Source organism: Mercenaria mercenaria, chromosome 6 (assembly GCF_021730395.1).
Source record: "Mercenaria mercenaria strain notata chromosome 6, MADL_Memer_1, whole genome shotgun sequence".
Lineage (NCBI taxonomy): Eukaryota > Metazoa > Mollusca > Bivalvia > Venerida > Veneridae > Mercenaria > Mercenaria mercenaria.
In genome coordinates, this window is record NC_069366.1 from 7,854,895 (window position 1) to 7,875,906 (window position 21,012).

A 21,012-nucleotide genomic window follows, 5' to 3' on the forward strand; every position below is an offset into this window, starting at 1 on the left:
GTTTCTTGTAGGATCATTTAATCTACGTGCAAGATAAATGATTTAACAGGAAAAGGGATGAAAGCCGAAGTATCAAGACATTTATGACATCGTGAAATCCGTTAACTTTCGACGGGATGTATCAGAAGTTTTTAGTGTTTCTGATCAAAACCAGTTCATAACCTGTGTAAATGAGCTTTTGTGTTTTGTGATTTAACCAAAACACAGGTCATTGTGCATTTTATGACTGGTGTAAATCAACTATAAACAAAACGTGATGACAAAACAAATGATTGTAGGATTCCAGTCTGCACAGTATGTAGCCTTGTTAATTTACAAAATGTGTTGATTATAGCATGCAAGTAAAGGGTAGTTGGCAAGATAAAAATCGTTACACTGCTTGTTGGTGACAGGATACGGGATATACGCTGTCTCGAAAATACATATCATGCTCGAGCTTCGCTCGATATTTTCGAGACAGCGTATATCCCGTATCCTGTCACCAGCAAACAGTGTAACTAATAATAGTTACCAAAATCTAACTTTTATTACAGTACCCTCATCCGGTTAACTGAAGAATTTACATGTTGTAATGTTTAATAGTTTCTTTCAGTAACCATTCACATTTATTTATTGACGTTAGTTATCGTTAGTGCTGTTAAATGCTGAAACTGTTTTAGATCTCGAAGTATATTTTCTCAGAGTGTGGATCGTTGTTTCATTACATCTGACCACGTCTTTCTGTGAGCCTTGCTGCAGTAAGTAATTCTAATCTCTGTAAAGAAAATTTAACATGCATACAATATAACTAATTTAACTATTAAAACCAATGTCCGGTATGACAACAAATTTTCGCACCCTAACCAAGAGCAGATACCTAAATAATTTTATGTCAATGTTTAGCCATAATGAAACGGGCTGAAAGGAATGAAAAGGTTTGTTTACTCCCACGGCGGTTTTGTCATGAAAAGGTATTTTTTATTTATATTAAAATTCAGTACTCAGCATCATTTTCTGTTTTTATGTGAATTCTTGCACTTAACAATATATTTCGTGTGAATATCAATAAAATGTTGGATGCTGTCACCCGCCCGACACAGCCATGAAATCCAAGTAACATTTAGGTACATAGGAAACCGGATATTGTTAATACCTTTAAGCAGGTTAAACATTAGCTAAACTGCAGTGACTTAACCCTGTTGCATCGTTTACACCCAAATTGTCAAAAAGGAGACAATTACCTCGAGTCTTAACATCATTTTCCTAATCTCAAGGTCACGTTCCCTCAATTTGTCTTTTAATTGCTGAATACGATCATGGTCGTGTCTATGCCTTTTAATATAGTCAACAGACGCCTTCAAAATGGAATCAGTCGTGTGCCATGATACTCTAAAATTAAAAAGATAATATAGATCTGATATAGATATAGAAATAAAGGTCAACATTCTTAAGAAGTTACTGCTGAATCCAAGAAATGATTATGTTAGTTTTCTACGCCATAGATATCTTCTGTTTGATCCTCTTTTTTCAGATACGAAACGTTTGCTAGATTGCTCTTTAAATGTTAGACAATGTCATTTATAATATATATTCTTCTACGGAATTCATATGGTGGTGACAGGAACAATACGAAATTTAGAAATAAACATGTTTTTAAGTCCATGCTACAGATTTTTCGAAATAGGCCCGCGGATAAACCTACCGATCAATGTGTCCTGGTAGAAGGCTTTGAAGTTCTGCTATTTGGTCATTCATAAGAGAATTTTCCGTCTCATCTAAATAAACAAACAAGATAGTCGTGAGAATAAGGAAAGTCACATCGTCAACAACACAAGTTTTAATACGAAATGGAAGAAAGGCAGGTTGAAAATAGCGGCATTGCCCTGGAATGGCCAGAAGCCTTTAAAGCGCTTACCATATTTCCAACAAGTTTGACAAGCTAGTGTAAAGAAAATAATTCTCTAGTGAGTGACTTACATGAGTGACAAAATACCATATTGTAGAAAGTAAATCAATCCGAGACATTAGTACACAAATATACACAACAATTTGTCTGTAGTCAGAGAACCAAAGACTTTAGGGGCACGACAAACAATATGCTAGACAAATGACCACTAGCTTCGTCCGTTTTTAGAACAAAATCTCAATTTCTAATAAAGCAGCACTGTGAACCATTGACAGCATTTTTTCGATATATTTTTCGGCGACGCCGTCTAAATTCGTTTTCGTTACCTATGCCAGGTGACTTCAGTTAGCAAATCAAACTACTTGATAACGCATTTTAGATAATTTATCAAAATGGAAGATTTATACAACACTCTGCCTGATTGGACGAGAGTGTCAATTTCTTTCACTCTGTTGATTGTGCTACGCTGAGTGAAATGTAGACAAAGCGTTTATCCTAAACGACGCTGTTCACAGTTTTAAAACTAACTTTGGCTCAGTATATTTAGCAAGAATATTGATATATCTCAAAATGATAAGTAAGTTTAATAAATATGATAAAAACCTGTTCAAATACCAACATATATCAAATTAAAGAAAGAGCTGAATACGGTCTGCGTATCACATGAATAAGGGTGTGATAAGAGTCTTTTATGTAGAGTGCTTTTTAAAAGATTTTCCTTGTTACAATTGACGTCTGTATATGAAAAAGTTTCTTGCATTTGTGACTTATTCAATTTGCATATTAAAACGAGTACTTGTTTGCTTTGATATATTTGTTATAAATTATTTAACTGATTTATTATATATGAATATCTTTCTTTAGTATGGTATGCAAATACTGAACTCAGTTGAAATCTGTTTTATTATATAAATGCTATATAATGACTGAATCTCATTACACTGAAATGAAGGTACGCTGCATACAGTTTATCTATGTGATATAACTACGGTCAAACTTTGCTTATGAAACAGAAATATTGAAATATTTACAATTGTATGTTTTGTTTGACCTTCACTTTTTTATAGGTGTGACGTCATTGTCCAAAGATTCATGAATAGCGAATATGCATTTGTTAAAGCGGGATCAGTTGGCCTATTTTAGAAATAAATAAAGATAATAAATAAAAAAATCCTTTAATTGATTTTTTCTCATGTATTCTAATCAAACTTGATTTGTAGCATCTTTATTAGGCCCGCAGCCAACTTTGTTCAGCTGGGACATTTAACCCCTTTTAGGGGCTGCTAGAGCTAAAACTAGAAATGCCTTTATACAGCGTCTCATGAACAGCTTGGTGGATCTTTGTCATACTTGGTCTGGAGCATCAATATAAGGTCCTCTTCCAAATTAATTTATATAGGAACTTGGGCCCTATTAGGAACCACTATAGCTAAACGTAGATATGCCTTTCTTCGCATTAACCACTAAAATGTAATGGATTTTTATCAAACTCAATGTGTAACAATATCGTAAGGTCTCTTGCTATTTTGTTACAAATGGGGGTAGGGACCAATTTAGCTAAAAATATAAACACGTTTAATGACCTATTCTCATGAACCGCTTCATGAATCTTCATCAAAATACTGCTGTAATTATTCGTCTAAGGATAAACGAAACAAAATTGCAACCCTACGAAACCTTTGCGAAAAATTAAAAGAGAACCATTTAAATTATTAAAGTGCGGTGTTTAGTTTTTCAAAATGTTAGATGAAAGATGAATGTTAGATGAAAAATTCATAAACTTCTTTCCTTATTACAATTCGCCGACCATCATTTTTAAAGATATTTCTTGTTCATGCATTTCTTTAAATCATAATATTAAATATAGTTTAGTTACCAGGTCAGCTGTAATACACGTACAAATAAATGTACCTTGTCATTTCAATGGGTGCAGACATGCTAAAATAGCAACGAGAAATACCGGTATTTATGTTCTTATTTTTGTTAAAATTTGAAATAAAGGTATCTACTGATTGGTATTCATCTTTATTTATTACACAGAATATATTTACTTTTAGCATATAAAGTAATTCATGTTTGAATTGAAGAATCATTGTGAGTTGTATCCTGGGAAATTTTCAGAATGGATTCAAGCGAGATTAAGATTAAACAGTTTTTAAATATTGATCATTGCATTTATCACTTTACATGAAGTAACCCACTAACAATAATAAATATTTTGTCATCTAAATTTCAGAATGATTACCTTATTCAGTAGTATGTCCCTTCTTTATTTCACTTTCATATTGCTTTTGATGAATTGTATCTTGTACCCGAACTTTGTGCCAAATGTGAGTGTACAAGCTTTTGTATTACACATGCCGAATGTGTCAGGGTTTATTTATAGTAATAATATAAAAATCAAAAATCTTCTTCAATGCAGATTGTTTTTTAAACTGATACCATGCGTAATGTAATTAATATGAAAGTTTAAATAGCAGTAAAACACTGGACAAATATAAATGACAAATGGACTTACGTTACGGTGAACTGTATAAAGGTTAAGGAGGTGTACCGTCCGACCACAGTGACAAACTTAGTGCAATAATTATGTAAGACTCGAAAACTATTGTAAAACAAGGTGTGTCATTATGGTCAGAAAGCACAACAAACTCGTTATTTGTTTATTTACTTATAAACAGTGCAATAAGACGCCGACATCAGAACGTGCAGATTATAGATATGGAACCAGAGGTGTACCAGTAAAAATTTTTTGGTAAAGTTTGTAAAATTGATATGAGAATGTCAGCTAGTACATGTAATGTTTAAATTTATTTGTTAATATGATTTTTTCTAGGTGCATATTGCTAAAAATGTACAATAAAAGTTTACATATATAACGTATTATGATACATATTATGACATTTTTAATAATAAAATTATATGTTGACCTTAATACAATGTATATGTTTATTCTACTTAAACAATAACAAAACAAAAGAATTGAAAAAAAAAACAAACAAACAAAGAAAAAAGAGGAATGAAAATATGGTTGATAAGGGTAGTTTTGAAATTTTATATTGCAACTAGTTCGGTATTTCATTCATATTTGCTTAAAATGGGCAACTCTTTCGCAATACTTTATAATGTAGTAGGTCGTGAATGTTTGTTGATAAATACTTCATTTAAATCTAAATTCAAAAGTTCATGTTTAGATGTATTTTCCTTTGATTGCGGCTTTCATGCACTACATCTAAAATTCTCATAACGCATTATCAAGTAAAATTACCGGCATTTACATTGAAGAATATTCTTTATTTCTGAGAGAACCATTCGTTATAGGCTCATGCGTTTCACATTAACAAGTCAAAATATTTTAATACAATATTTCTTGTTCAGAAGAATGAATAAATATTCGCCCGAGAAAGAGAACAAACATATGTGATTCATCAGTTTCAATTTTAAAGAATCATCATTCATTTTAACCCTATCTTGAACCAAAAACGTTTCGCACAAGCCCTTCGAAACAGACATTTTTTATCTTTATTTAAAAGAAGTGTTTATTGTTCCCGATGGACAAAATATATAAATATACAGCAATTAGTTGCTTTTTCACTTAGTTTTCATAATTTCCATGTTTTTATTGTCACAATTTTTTGTGACTCCATCCACTGTGTCATGAAAACGTTGCAACATGTAGGGAACTGCATGTGGTACAAACAATTAATAAGATAGCAAATTGTTATATATATATAGCATACCTATTTAAGACGAAAAAAGAGCATAAGTAATCTTAGAATAAGTATAAGCAAACGTTATATGATATTACCCCATTGACCGTTTTCTTTTAGATATAAGACATTGTAATGTGTTATAAAAGTTATATAAAGGATAATTCTTACTTGGGGTTTTATGTAGGTAAGTAGAATAAAGGTGGTCATGTAGTACTTAAACAAAATCTTTACATAGTGGAATTCGTATGTTGGATTTTGATGTTAAATTCTATCGTATGAATATGGTTTATGTACATAATATGTTAATAAATATTGTTTAAATTAAGTTGGATATTAATTTACTTAATTAGAAACAATCGTACATCTCTTCTTCTCTACATCATCTGCTGAAGTATTGAAACCATAAGCAGAGCACATGTCATCAACATTCTCGTTTGTCCACGATGGTGTATCATTTGGAACCCCATAGTCTGAGAAAATGGCATTCTGAAAGATAAGATATGTATCCGACATAATGATAACGTACTAAAACAAGTTCTGCATATTTCCCTCTGTCATTAGTTCCATACCATACCATTCTTTTAAGGTGGAGTGCGACCTTTAAATTTTTTTTAGATAGATCTATGAAAAATTAACAGAAGAGAATTGAGGATATTTCTGATTTATTCCAGTTTTCCGTTTGGCTCTTATTTAAGCCACATTTGTTTGGTGCGCTGTCAAACTTGGCCACTAACGGCACTTTTTGGGCGTTATTTCTTGGCGTCATTTTCATTGTTTCTGTACGGTTTTCAGCACATCCCTGTTTTAGCTGGAAGCGGACGCGAATGAAATTTATATATTTTTAAAAGATTTAAAATTTCCTTTCCTGTGATATAAATTTCGTGAATGATTTATGACGTACCTTAAGATTATGACGCATTAAAGCGTCAGACTTATATAAAACGTAACGTAGAGTTTAGCTGGAAAATTGTCCGTTTTCGAGAATAACATTTTTTCGTGTCGAGGAATTTTGTTTAAATTTCAATCATAATGCGCAAATATATTTACTTGCGTTTGATTAACAAAAAATTGTACGTCACGAATTCGTTTTTTTCAGTACCACCGATTTTGTTTTCCCCACCCCCGAGCTAATGCGACGTTATTTGGTGGTATTTTTAAAATTGCGCTAAAATCTCGGCGATTTCGGAAACTTGTACTATGGAAGATGTTGTCGACATTCTATCGTAAAAATATAGTTCAATGAAAGCATATTCTGAAACATAAGAAATAACACATATACAGTAAATAGAATAATAGTAGAAAAAAATAGCCCGGCTGGTTTTGGAGTTGCGAACTTTGGTTTTTGCTTCAATTATAATAATTTTTATTAGCATTCGATTTTGATACGTAATTTTAATTGGAATTACTTCTATTAAAACATCATTAAAAGTTTGTATTATCTTCATTGTTGGTATTTAATGTGAATATGTGTTATAATGGACTCGTGCATGTTACCTTTTCAAAATTTTCTAAAGGACAGCGAGACCGTACATCCATGGAAGATATCAATGTAAATATCATACCGTGCGCTTTTAGATGTCGGATTGTTGTTGTATGTAGGAAAGGTAAAGAATTACCCACAAGTTAAAGTTTTACTGTTAACGGAATTTGTCTACTTATTCTTTTTTAGTTTAAAGAAATATCTATATTTTTCATCATGATTTTCTGATTGTAGCTCGAGCTCGATTGCTGACTTGATATAATGTTTCTTCCTTTGCATATTAGAAAGAAAACTAAAAGAGAAAATTATTAAACAGTACCGACTTTGTTGTATTCAAGTTTTTGCAGGAGACATATCATGCTCACTGTGATGTCGAAATGGATATGCACTCTTTAAAGTGTAACAAGCGGCAAGGTTTGATCGAAAAGCAACACTCACTATTCGAGTTACAGTAGAAGATGTGTTCATAAATAATGTCGCAGAGAATCGCGATTGACACTCAGTTAGAAATTTGCAGCTCAGCTGATATGTAATGGAAAAAAAAACGTCATATCAAACAATCAACAAACAAAAATGATGGCGAATTGTGAGAGTGCGATGGTGAAGTGCTGCAGTACTGCTTCGCTATTGTACTGTCGTGCTTCACCATCTTACAGTCGCGCTTCGCGATCAAAGTGTCACCACCGCACTGTCACGCTTAACCATTTTAGTGTCACCATTGCACTGTCGTGCTTCGCCATCGCACTGTCGCGCTTCACTATCGTACTGTATTATACTTCGCTATCGTTCTGTCATGCTTCTCCATCGTAGTATTACCATAGCTCTGTCACGCTTCTCCATCGTAGTGTCACCATCCTACTGGCACGCGTCGCCATCGCTCTGTCACGCTTCTCCATCGCAGTTTCACCATCGAACTGTCGAGCTTTGCAATCGCACTGTCGCACTTCACCCTTTTTTTCTGTTTATATACCTTATTTGCATTGTACTGTTCAAGAATAGTCTCCGTCGGTCTATTGTTTTCATGAGGTTTGAAAAATAAATATCAACCTGTAGGGTGTAATTCAAACGAATACCACCGACCGAATGTTATTTCTAAACAAAATATATTCAAAATTAACCTCTCAGCTAGAAAATGAATAATAATACATGTAATGTTATGAATTGTTTTGTAAGAAATATTTTTAATCAGCTCTTATTGCAAGCCATGGAACGTTAAAAATATTTGTTGTCAGGTTAACATCATAAAAATACACTTGCGACAGTACGTTGGCGAAACGCGACACTTCGATATGGTAAACCTCAACACTAGGATGGTGGATACTACGATGGTGAATCGCGGACCGCGACACTACGATGATGAAGCACAACAGTTGATTCGAAGAGTAGTTCAACAGACTGTCACCATCGTACTGTCGTTGTTTTCGCCATTGTACTGTCGCGCTTAGCCATCATACCATCGTACCTTCGGGCTTCCCATTTACAGGGAGTAGGCGCTGGCCCTAACAGAACACCGTAAATCCCACGATTAAATCGAATTCTGATAAAGTTGAAAATCATTTTTTCTTCATATGATGCGCTTCCTGACAGGAGTAATTTAATCATAATCACACATTAAACTCGAATGCTAACTAAGTTAATTATAATAAATTATAAAAAAAAAACACGAAAGTTCACAGCTCATACATAGCCGGGACTTCATTTTTCTATTATAATTCGAATTGTTATTTTCTTATATTTCAGTATATGCTAACATTAAACGTATAACTTAACGAAATTATGTCGACAATAAGCTCCTTAGTGCAAATTTTCCGAAATCGTCCGAAACTATCGGCGTAACTTTAAAATACCACCAAATACTTCAATTTTCATATATAATTCGATTTACTGTATATGTGATGTTTTTTTTTTTATATTTCAGTATATGCCTTAAGGTACATTCTATAGCCAAAATATCGACATTTTAGTGCTTGTCTTTACAACCATTTTGCGAATTTTTACTGAAGAATTACATAATTTGATGAATGAAATGCCTATTGAAAATGATTTAGCTCTCCTTTGAAGTACATATCTTGAAAAACAAATGCCAACTTGTACCCAAAAATCCGGACAGAAGACAGAAAAAAAAAATTTTAGGCGGTCATATTTTTTCAAAATCGACAGCTGCTACATTCAAGCATTATTCTGCCTAAAATTGTGACAAAAACGTACCTAGATAATATATCTACTTCCTGCGAGCAATCAATTTTTAAATAAATTTGATGAAAGTGCCTTTTATAGTCGATAATTTCAGATAGTTTTTATTTTCTCTTTTTTTCATGCAGACATCATCATTTCACAACTAATTTGAGATAAACATGCGTATCTATGACAAAAATCCATTAATATCATTACAAGGGCAATTTACATAAAATTCAGATGTGTCAATTTTATTTTTAGAAACGGTTGCAGTCACAAAGTAATTGACAGAATAAAATGTAAATTTCAGCATATTTTTTCACACAAAAATGTGTTAGTGCGTAGAAATGTGATCAGGCTGAGCACATGGCCTTATGGATTTCATGATTTTCGGCGCTTAACGTGAAAACAGTTAAAGCACAGGATTCACAAACATTAAATTTATGCTTAAATCTATATGCGATACATTATGCATATAATTATAATTCACGATAATATCGCATATGGAAGTAACTGGAATAAATTTTGACTATTTCCTTCGGAAGTTTACGGGACTGTCCTGTCAAAAGGCCTTCCTCGTGTTTACATATTTTGACAGGTCGAGTTGTTCTGGGACTAGGAACAATGGTAAGTACAAAATTATATAGATTTATATAAATTAATTATTTTTGCAACGAGTTCAAAGTAAGGTTGATTACATGTGTCAGTCGACTCTATTTCAAGATCTGAGAATGATTTGCCTATTTTTGGGCGGAGAACATAGCATATGCATGCTTGTATCACTGCCACCATAGATTATCATTAGATCCACTGGTAGATCTGAAACAAATCATCCTCAGATCTTGAAATAGAGTCGATGCAGAATTAACGCATTGTTTCATAGATAGTGAATCGATCAGAATAGACAGAATAGATCATTGTCATAGAAAAAAAACCGTTGATGTACTTTTTGCATTCGAATTGACATAATTTGAAAACAGACTCTGCATTTATGCCATAAAATATGTCTGATCGGACGTGCTGAATCATCCGGCAAAACCTATCAATATTTTTAAAGTAACATTAATTAGAATCAAGGTCTGCTGTGCATTTTAATCCGTCATGTGTTTGTTTCAGATGAATGAATACCTGCATCATGGAAACAATGTCATTTGCAAACTTTTTGAACCTGTGCTGGGCGTTCACATTGACATTACTTGTTCAACAGGAATACATGATGTGGACCAACAGTACAGCTAGGTAAATGTCAATGTTCTATAGATATAGATCTATATATTCTACAATAATTTCGTAAAAAAAAAAGAACAATGTCTATAAGTAAGCCAAAGAAAGGACGCCTCTGCATAGCTGACAAGGTCAAGGGTCTGAATGAAGCATGATCATGCACCAAAATATCAACAAATTTATACATTTATACAATGGAATGAAATAACATACAGTAGGCCTATATTACAGCAAGATGTGATTAATAAATAGTATCATAATTATTTATTTTACATGGCATGCATGAATTGTTCAACTTCATAAAACAACTGTGCTGTAGACCTACAGAATCAGCATAAAGAAATGAAGCTACATGAGTAGTTTTAAGATACATTAATCCACACTTGTCCAGATTCCATATATAATGCTGATTTCCTTATATGGGTGGTTTTCAAAATAATGAAGCTTTTTCTTCTTTTTCACCTTTAATTCAGTTCAGTTTTAGAATGTGTTTTGGGGAAAATCATATCCAAATCAATGTATTCAAGAAATGTGTGCAATTTCAGATGAATGGCTCAAGCATTTTTAAAGTTATGTTAAATTATATAGATCTAGCTAATTGTGTCCCCTCTGCACCAAAAGTGTGATATTTTGCATGAAGGATAGTTTTTAACTGTGTTTTACTTTTTCAAACTAAACTTAATTGTTACAGCTTTGGCTTTTCTTAAATGAAATCTAAACTCTGCACATTTAAAACAAAATACTTCTTTTCATTAACTACATTTTTTCTTACCAATAGTTCATGTCTTGTGATGGAAACCCCATTCATAAAAAAAAATAGTGATACATTTAAAAGTTGAACACTACAATTCATAACCCCATTACTTTTCTTAAGACATAAGTTTTTCTAAGATCTTTATCCTACAGCTTTAAGACACCTTATGATTTTATTGTTTTATAAATCAACTTTCTCAAAATCTTCATATATGTCCATACACCCAAAAATGTCCCTTGTAAGTATTCTTTAAATAAAATGGGTTTTTACTTTATTTCCCTCTAAATGGAAGTTACAATGGTTACAAAAGCAGCTTTCAGCTTCACATATTAAGCCAAAGTGATGTCCCTTGTGCACCTTTTTTTTGACATTCATCAGTTATCATAGCATTTATACTGTAATATGGTGTGGCAGTTCTATATTCTTAGCAGTGTGTAAGTTAAATGCAGGCATTACTTGATAATTAAGCATTATATAAGAATCCTAGGACAATTTAAATTTTACTTTTGCAGTTTTCTCAAGTTTTGAGGTTTAAAAGGGGAAACATCAATTTTAATTAAAGTTTACCTACATATGTAAATATTCAGTAGCTAGTATTGCGTAGTTGAAAGAATTTTACTTACTATGAACATATTCGATGAATATATATTTTGCTGCAATTTGTCCCCTGTGCATCTTCTTAAAATTAGTAGCATTATAAAGATGTATGAATTTTACCATTCAATTTTACCATGCATGGTATTTTGTCATTTTTCTACTCTGAATAAGCAGTGCATGTAAACTAAATGATTTCAATGTGTTAATTGTGTTTAAAGTCACTTATTTTTCATTTAAAGCATTACATGTTGCTGAATTTTCCTATCTGTGTTGCGAAAATTTTCAGTTTTGTAGTAATTGTTCAATAGACTTTTGTCTTAAGATGATCACCATTAATCTTGTTTTGAACAGAAAAAAAATACTTATGAATATTACACTGATTTTTAGTATGTGTCCCCTGTGCATCTCTTAAAAATCACCAGACATTTTTGAAATTTGGAATGTGGTTTATAAACCTACAAAATATGAGAAAAAAATAAGTTAAATAATAATATGTTAATTATTTTTCATTCAGCAACAACTTTTCTAGGTAAAATTTTATTTTTATGTCAGATTTGTGCAGAATAGGTGATTTTAAAAACCACGGTCCACAAACATTTATCAAATAAGTTTCAAACTATACACAAACACCTATTCATATATGTTGAAAAACATTTACTGTTATACATATTTCCTTGTCATAAAACACTGCAATATTTATCACCCATCTTACTGGAAATTCTCTGAACTTATGAACTGAAGGCTGTTCAAAATATTATCTGATTGGTATTTCTCAACACTTCCCCAAAGTTGTATATTTCCTTGAAATTTGAATTATTTGCTATCATAAAAAATAGGTGACCACCAAAAGAAATAGGTTTAAATTTCCAACCCCTGTGTCACACTTTTGCTTCATTATTTTGAAAACCACCAATATGTTTCCTCATAGTTTTTTTTTATTCTATTTTGGACAGGCACATATTGTCAGGACTATCAAATTTGATTATTTGTTTCTTCAGTTATTATGTCATTTTCTTTTTCAAACTGTCATATCATAGCTTCCTTCATACCTTTTGCATTAAAACTCTCTTTCTGCAGATTCCATCATATTCAAACTTCATGGCCAAGCAGCAGAATTATACACATACTATTATAATAGTGGATTTTACATCTGATAACAGTTTTCTAAAGTTATGGTCCTTTTAGAATCTTGAATTAAATGAAAGAGTTACAGTTCCTTTTCTTTTGTTCTTTATGTACTCAGCTCCTCCCCCACTTTCTATCCAATGCCCTTGAAACTTGTAATACACTTTTACCTTAAATGTAAATTAAGGCCTTTATCTATTTTAGCCTAAAATCTAAATTTGGAGTGTTATGCCCCTTTTTATATTATAAGAATTATATTTCATCTCCTACAGTTTTCATACTGTGTCACAGTGCAAAAGTAAGTTGATATGAAATTATCAACATGAAGTAGGCATGCACATAGTGCAAGACTTCATTTCAGGTTACTTTTTATTGAGTGATGTCCTTTAAAATATTACAAATACACTTGTACATTGTGTATGTCTACTCACTGTTTCAAACAATTCATAAGAAATTTAGTATACATTATGGGCATGAAGTGATCATGTGCCTATATATAGCGTTAGTTGAAAATGGAATGCATGAAGACATACAGACAAATATATATCATCTGTTTGAATTCAAAGCTGTATTTCTTAGTCTTTATTACTTGTGTAAGGTACTGTTTTTCCACTTCTTAATGACATTTTCTTGATAATGTATGTCAGACTGATAATATTATAATTGTAAGAATTTACATTCTAAAATTTTGTGTTTTATGAACATATAAAACATGTTAAGTTTATACTAGTGTAAAAATGGCTAAATTTTTCCATTTCAGATGATTATCTGAAGGGCCACAATTGTTTAAAGCACTGGTCAACAAAAACTGAACTATTTGATGGATCATACATCTGCAGAATGTACTACCATATTTCCAGAATCAGAGAAATAGAAATATCAAGTATTAGAGAGAAAGAAAAGTATGCATCATGTATGAAGGACTGCCTAAGAATAATTTGCAAAATACATTGAAATCTAACAGTTGCTAATTGCATAAGGAAGTTAAGAAAGGTGTACTCTTCTGGAAAATATGTGTCCAGTGCAACATTTCTTTTCCAACTTTGTGAGCATAATTCTGAATAAAAATTGCAACATGGCTACAGGCATAATACAAAAGGTTTAATCTTATTTCAAAACACATTAGGGGAATCAGAGAAGAAATATCAAGAATTAGGGAAAAAGAAATTATTGTCATGAATGAAGAACTTGCTTTTTTATTACTTTACAAAATACTTTTTATCCTCACAAATGTTAATGATATTATGAATATGGAAGTTAAAAGTGTGGACTTTGATTAATCTTCAACTTCTCTGAGCATAGTTCTTCATAAAAATTGTAACTTTATAAAATAGTCTTGTAGAAAAAGTGTAAGACTTTCATACTTGTTTTATAGAAAATGTTTCTGGATGTTTCAATGTAAGTTTCCTAGGCCCAGACCACTAGCTCCTAAGTCAAGGTTGCACTTAGATGTAAAAAAGGTTAAAAGGGTCTGTTTCTGTGCCATACATAAAGGGATTTTGGAATTATTCGGCATAAATGTTCACCATAAAGAGACAACGTGTTATGCGCAAGACCCAAACCCTTGCTCCAAGGTCAAGGTCACACTTAGAGGTCAAAGGTTAATAGAGTCTTTTTGGTGTCTGGTCAATAACTCTGCGATCCATGAAGGGACTTTTAGATAACTTGGCATAAATGTTCACCATAATGAAACCAGGTGTCATGCCCAAGACCAAGACCCCTAGCTCGAAGGTCACACTTGGAGGCCAAAGGTCAGATACAAAAATGACTTTGTCCGTAGCATTTCTTGTTCATGCATGGAGGGATTTTGATGTACAATGGCAAAAATGTTCATCATCATGAGATGGTGTGTGATGAGTAAGAACCAGCCCCTAATTCTTTGCTGTTACTATAAATAGCTATTACTGTAAACTTATATTCTATTAACCTTTATCATGCCGAACATGATTTATTCTGTCTTTGCGACCAGTGTAGATCATGATCAGCCTGCACTTCCATGCAGTCTAATGATGATCAGCACTGTTCGCCATTCAATCAGTATATTTTGGTAAGCATCCCGTTTAACAGTTAATGGTACTGTCCAAATTGAAAAATGGACAAGTTCATTATAGAAATTCAGTAGGGTAAGGGTTAATATTAGCCCTAGGAGAACATTGGGACTACAGTTGAACTTCAATGGCTCGAACTCGGATCTTTCGAACACCCGGGATCGCTCGAACTCTTCGCCCGGTCCCGAATTTATTCCTTCTTTATTCTATATAGTTCTACCTCGGATCGCTCGAACTTCGATAACTCGAACTCTCGAACTCATTTGATGGTCCCCTCTCCTTAATTACAATGATAATTACACCTATTCAGTCGAACAGACATTTTTTGCCGGGATGGCTTGTGTTTATAAAGTTTTTCACACTTCTGCCTGACATTCGCCAAGCTTCCCCTTTAACCGGCGCGTGCGTAATTTTCACAGGCTTACGTAATTAGCGTCGGTATACGACAGACAAATTAAACAAAGTGACTTTCGTTCACTGCAATGCTTTAATGGGCTTTGATTTATTCGAATAAAATTATTTAAAATGATTGAGAAATGTACATACTACGTCTGTCTTTATTTTTTCTGCATAAAAACGGGAAATCCGACGTCAACTTTCATACTGCTTTAGCATGGCTTAACAACTTAGTAAAGGACCCGGATACGGGGGATAGCTAAGTCGGCTACTGAAAAGCAATATATTTGATAATATTTTTACTGGGCTATGATTCAAAAAGATTTATTATTCATGTCTTTCTATTTGATGCTGTCTTCACCAGATTCTTATTATATTAGTGATTTATCTGTGTTTTTCCGTATCTATGTCATGTTTGAAAATAAATAATAAAGCATATTTCAGCTTTCGTTTTTTATTTATCATCGTATCATACACACATTTAGGTACAATATGACAATATATTACGATGTAAGGTTTGTAACACATCATGCCTTCGAATTCCCAAATTCAAAATGGCCGCCATTTGGATGGCTCGAACAACGGAAAACTCGAACTAATTTCCACGGGACCCTATAGTTCGAGCCATCGAAGTTCGACTGTACTTTTCTGTAGTACAACACGCATGTTACATCCAATTTTTGATGTATTTTGACGTAAGGCTGCCTGATAAGTACTTTTGTGTGGACTTAGATTTTTTTCAGATTAACTTCTCTTTGTTGTCGCTATAAACAATATATAGACAACATTTTATAATTGACCGTAGGGAGAAATCAAGACCATTTTTAGCTGCACTATTCGGAGAGTAGTGGGGTCATACTACTCACCCCGGCGTCGGCGACGGCGTTACCCTTCTTGGTTAAAGTTTTTCGGCAACCTTTGTTTTTCTGTCATATCTTTGTTACTATTGCTTGTATCTTGCTGTAACTTCACATAAACATTGTCCAATATACAAACAATATATGTGTAGGGGCTGAGCCCATTACACCCAAGGTCAAGGTCACCAAGCTGTTATACTTGGGTTATTTTTAAGGTTAAAGTTTTTCGGCAACCTTTGTTTTTCTGTCATTTCTTTGTTACTATTGCTTATATCGTACTGTAACTTCACATAAACATTGTCCAATATACAAAGAAAGTATGTGTAGGGGCTGAGCCCATTATACCCAAGGTCAAGGTCACCAAGGTGTTATACTTAGGTTATTTTTAAGGTTAAAGTCTTTCGGCAACCTTTATTTTTCTGTCATATCTTTGTTAATATTGCTTATATCTTACTGTAACTTCACATAAACATTGTCCAGTATACAAACAAAGTTTGTATAGGGGCTGAGCCTATTATACCCAAGGTCAAGGTCACCAAGGTGTTATACTTAGGTTATTTTTAAGGTTAAAGTTTTTCGGCAACCTTTGTTTTTCTGTCATATCTTTGTTACCTTTGCTTATATCATACTGTAAGTTCAACTTTGTCCAGCATACAAACAAAGTATGTGTAAAGGCTGGGCCCATTATACCCAAGGTCAAGGTCACAAAAGAGTTATACATAGAATTATTTTCATGTTATTTTTTCCGAAAGCTTTGTTTATAGACATATCTTTGGTATTTTAAAAGAAAATGACTTGAAATTAAAAGTATTTGTTTATGATCATCTGCATGTGCGGCTACATACCCCATAACTCTAATTGTGTTTTTGATAGAATTATGCCCCTTTTGTACTTAAACGTTTTTGCAATCTCCGCTCTCTGAATACTACTTTAATGCAATATAAGATAAAGACTTGAAACTTTAAATGTATCTTTATCATCATCATCTGCATGTGTGGTAACAATCCCCATAACTCTGATTTGTATTTTTGACCAAATTATGCCCCTTTTATACTTAAATTTTTTACAAACTTTGTTTTCTGGACATAAATTTGGTGCTATATAAGATAATGACTTGAAACTCAAAATGTATCTTTATCATCATCATCTGCGTGTGTTGTAACAATCCTAATAATTCAGGTTTGTGTATTTGATGGAATTATGCCCCTTGGTGTATCTTCCTTTTAAAGTAGAGGTCTCTTATTCAGACATATATTCATTTTACTGTCATATCCCCGAAAAGTGGAGCGCGCTGTCTTACGGACAGCTCTTGTTCTGTGTTACTTTCAAATTTTAGGTGTATTTTAAGGTACCTCTTCTGGTAAGGAGTTTTTTGTAGACTTAAAAAATAAAAACTTACTTCCCTTTGTTGCTACTATATAAAACAATTATTCTTGAAACTTTTTACGCTGGTTGTTAGAATTGGATATGTCATTGTTTTGGCTTTCTGTCTACCAAACTTATAGTTTTGTACAGAAAATGTTTCATTATATCATCTTTCTAACGAGCATATATTTAACATCCTAACATCCTGGTACTCTTGTTTTATTTTGTTCATGCCAAGATGCTGTATTGGCGTACAGTATGTATGATGAAAATGTCCTTAGGCAGGGGACGTTGCTAACTCTGTTACAAATTCTTGTTATTGTTTTTTCTGGAGTTGTTGCCCTATTTGATCTTGAACTAATTCATCACATCGTGAACTCGTGAACTTAAGTCGAACAAATCCGTCCAACTGAATTGAAACTAGGTATACATCAGAAGCATGAAATCAGTATGTACATGTTGCCCTGACTTTTATGATCGATTATTTTATCTGGAGTTGTAGCCCTTCTTTAACGACGGATGACAACTACATTGTAGTTTCCTTCTCTTCGTTTCAAATAAAACTTGTTAAGCATCATAAACATTATGTAGGCATGCGCATTTGTTTCTTGTTCAGTTGTTTAACTTCTATATATTTTTCCTTAATAACATTATTGACCCGTCGTTATTATAAGTTATTGAATTAAACATTTTTGTCGACATCATTCTAGTTCGCTTTGCAACCTCCGTGAAGGAATATTGTCAAACTATACCGATAAGGGGAAGAGTTTGCTTCCTTTTTTAGCACAACTGTCTATGCATTATTGTGCCTTGCTCATATACATAACACTTTTATTTGTGTGAACATGCATGAATTTGTTATACTACAAAATAAAACAGTCATCATTGATCACTTTACTTGTCGTCACTTACATCCTTTTTGTCGTAAATAGCACAGTCATACACAGAAGATGTTGTATACTAAACATATTTTCTCAAAATTCAGACCAAAAATTCTATGAGATGCCACCATTACATAACTATATTTCAAACTTTTGCAGGGGGAGAACACCCTGACTCCTACTCACGCTGGGAGCTATGTGTCTCGCTGGTGACACATTCTTTCTAAACTGTTGCCTCGCTGCATCAAATAAAGGCATTTCTGGATCCGGACTAGCCTGGGAAGCCGTTGACAATAATTGTCAGAAGAAATCTTACCTACATTAAAGATCCAACTTAAACTGTGCCAATTAATGTTAATTGGCGTTCATCCGAGTTTCTGATATTGTCAATTTGCAGGTAGAAAAATGGTTTGAAATTATCAGACTGGATTCCCAGGCTAGATCCGGACCTGCCCTTAAGTATGATAAAGGCCTTTAAGGTCGATGTCGGAAGAGGGATCTAGCAAAGTTTTACAACATTTAAGCTTATCAACGACGTCGGCAGAGATTATGAAGTTGTTCTGTTGTCAGGCTTAAGATGCAGGCATACTTAAACTCCAAAACGAAAGCCGTTTTTGTACAATAAAACTCCATCAAGTTTGAATAAATAGTTCAAATGGTTACGAATTTTGTACAGTAATCATTTCTGCGTACAGACTGAAGTATTACCATTAGTGGTTTCACAGCGGAGGTCGTGGGGGGGAGGAGGGGGGTCACCGGGGCGCTCCCGCCCCTAAAATCGCCGTAGCATAGGTAATTTGTCATGTTCTGGGTAAAATAATTGCAAAATATACATTTTTTCTCGCTCGCTACGCTTTGATACATAATTTGTCTTTTATTCTGACTGAAGAATATGAAACATGCATTTTTTTCTCGCTCGCTACGCTCGCACTAATGATTAATCTTTTGTTCCGGCTGAAAAATATGCATATTTTTTCTCGCTTGCTACGCTCGAAAACTTAATTTGTTTTCTGTTCTGGGTTAAACATAAAAAATGCATTTTTATCTCTTTCTCACAGGTAATTTGTCTTACTTGGGTTTTTTTTTTTTTTGTTATTTTTTGTTTTTTTTTATTGAGGGAAAAATGCATTTTTTTTTTCTCGCTTGCTATGCTGGCACATTTAAAATCTGACAGTTTGCATGAGCTCCAAAAAACCTTTTTATTTTAGTCCTAGGTAAACCCTCTTCATGAAAATCCTCAAAAAAAACGAACGGCTAAGAAATTCCGAGATACTCGCGCAAGAATAAATCTGACAATTCATAAGACGTGACTATAATTAGCATGTTATTTGTGTTGATTTTGTCACAAAACCTGTCCTTTGTCAATAACAAATAAAGTACCCCAGAACGCCACGAATGCACCAAATGGATCCATTATTTTCATAGTTTTCCGGGGAATCATGCCCCCTGACCCCCCTATTTGCTCTAGTCTTCAAATATTTTACGCCCCCTCTTACACTAAATACTGTACCCGCCCCTGAGGTAGTCAATTTTTTTTAAAAAAAAAAAAAACGTTATGGATGTAAGATTTTTTTTTACAAAGTTTGGAACGATAACGCTTTTATCATATTAAGTAGACCGTTTGAAAAAATGTTGGATAGTTCAATGAATCAGATATTCTACATTTCATTTCAGGTTGTAGAATATTTTGAAAAAAAAATATTGATTATTCTTCGAATACTTTTTGACTGTACTGTAACTATTAGAATAGTGTTACTGGATCTATAAAATCTGCCGAGAATGATAATCGGGATAAAGAACTCTCCCTTCAGGTAAACGGCGTGAAGAACTATCCTTTATTATATTTGGCGGGAATCCAGCACGTTTTCACCGTGCAATATTAGTATTTATAGTAACAAAAAAGTAGTCCGTCATGTCAACAAAACACGATGAAAACAATCGTCTGAAGCATTTTAAAGTATATTTTCAATCGTAAATTGTCAGCCTTTTAGAAAAAGTTTGGGTAATTTAAAGGGTGGCAGGAACTAGATACATGTCTTGTCTGTCTATTTATACATTTTAAATGGACTCCGCATGTATTTTGAAGCAACCCTTGATTTTAAAAAAACATGACCAATTTTGTTATCAAATTCGTCGTCGTACGACTTATGAAAGAGTCGTAGTCGTAGTTTGATTGCCTAGTCGTATACTTCGTTCCAAGACGAATCTATTGGTGTATACTTTTTATGACTTTTGTCCAGCAACAAACCCGCCAATCTTAATTATTTAGACCCACTATTTTTCCGATAGAATGAACCTTAATTGAACGTATATTTTTACGATAAAGTTTCGAAAACTGGTTCTAAGTTTTCCGAAATCGTCCGAAACTTTAGTGTAACTTTAAAAATACTACCAAATAACGTCGCATTTCAGCTCGGGGTTGGGGAAACAAAATCGATGGTACTGAAAAAACGAATTCGGTGACATACAATTTTTTGTTAATCAAACGCAAGTAAATATATTTGCGCATTTA

The 21,012-nt window shown here is 33.2% G+C and overlaps 1 protein-coding gene across 1 annotated transcript in view; it reads right to left on the minus strand.

Annotated features, from left to right (window-relative positions):
* Nucleotides 1–453: 453 nt before the first annotated feature.
* Nucleotides 454–21,012, minus strand: part of LOC123549728 (microphthalmia-associated transcription factor-like) — a 53,927-nt gene continuing 33,368 nt past the window's right edge. Inside the window, exons 2-5 of the mRNA XM_045338044.2 lie at nt 5,961–6,084; nt 1,682–1,754; nt 1,221–1,368; nt 454–754 (exon numbers count right to left, since the gene is read on the minus strand). Of these exons, the coding sequence (XP_045193979.2) occupies nt 701–754; nt 1,221–1,368; nt 1,682–1,754; nt 5,961–6,084 (399 nt within the window). The 3' untranslated portion in view covers nt 454–700. The remainder of the gene's footprint in view (nt 755–1,220; nt 1,369–1,681; nt 1,755–5,960; nt 6,085–21,012) is intronic.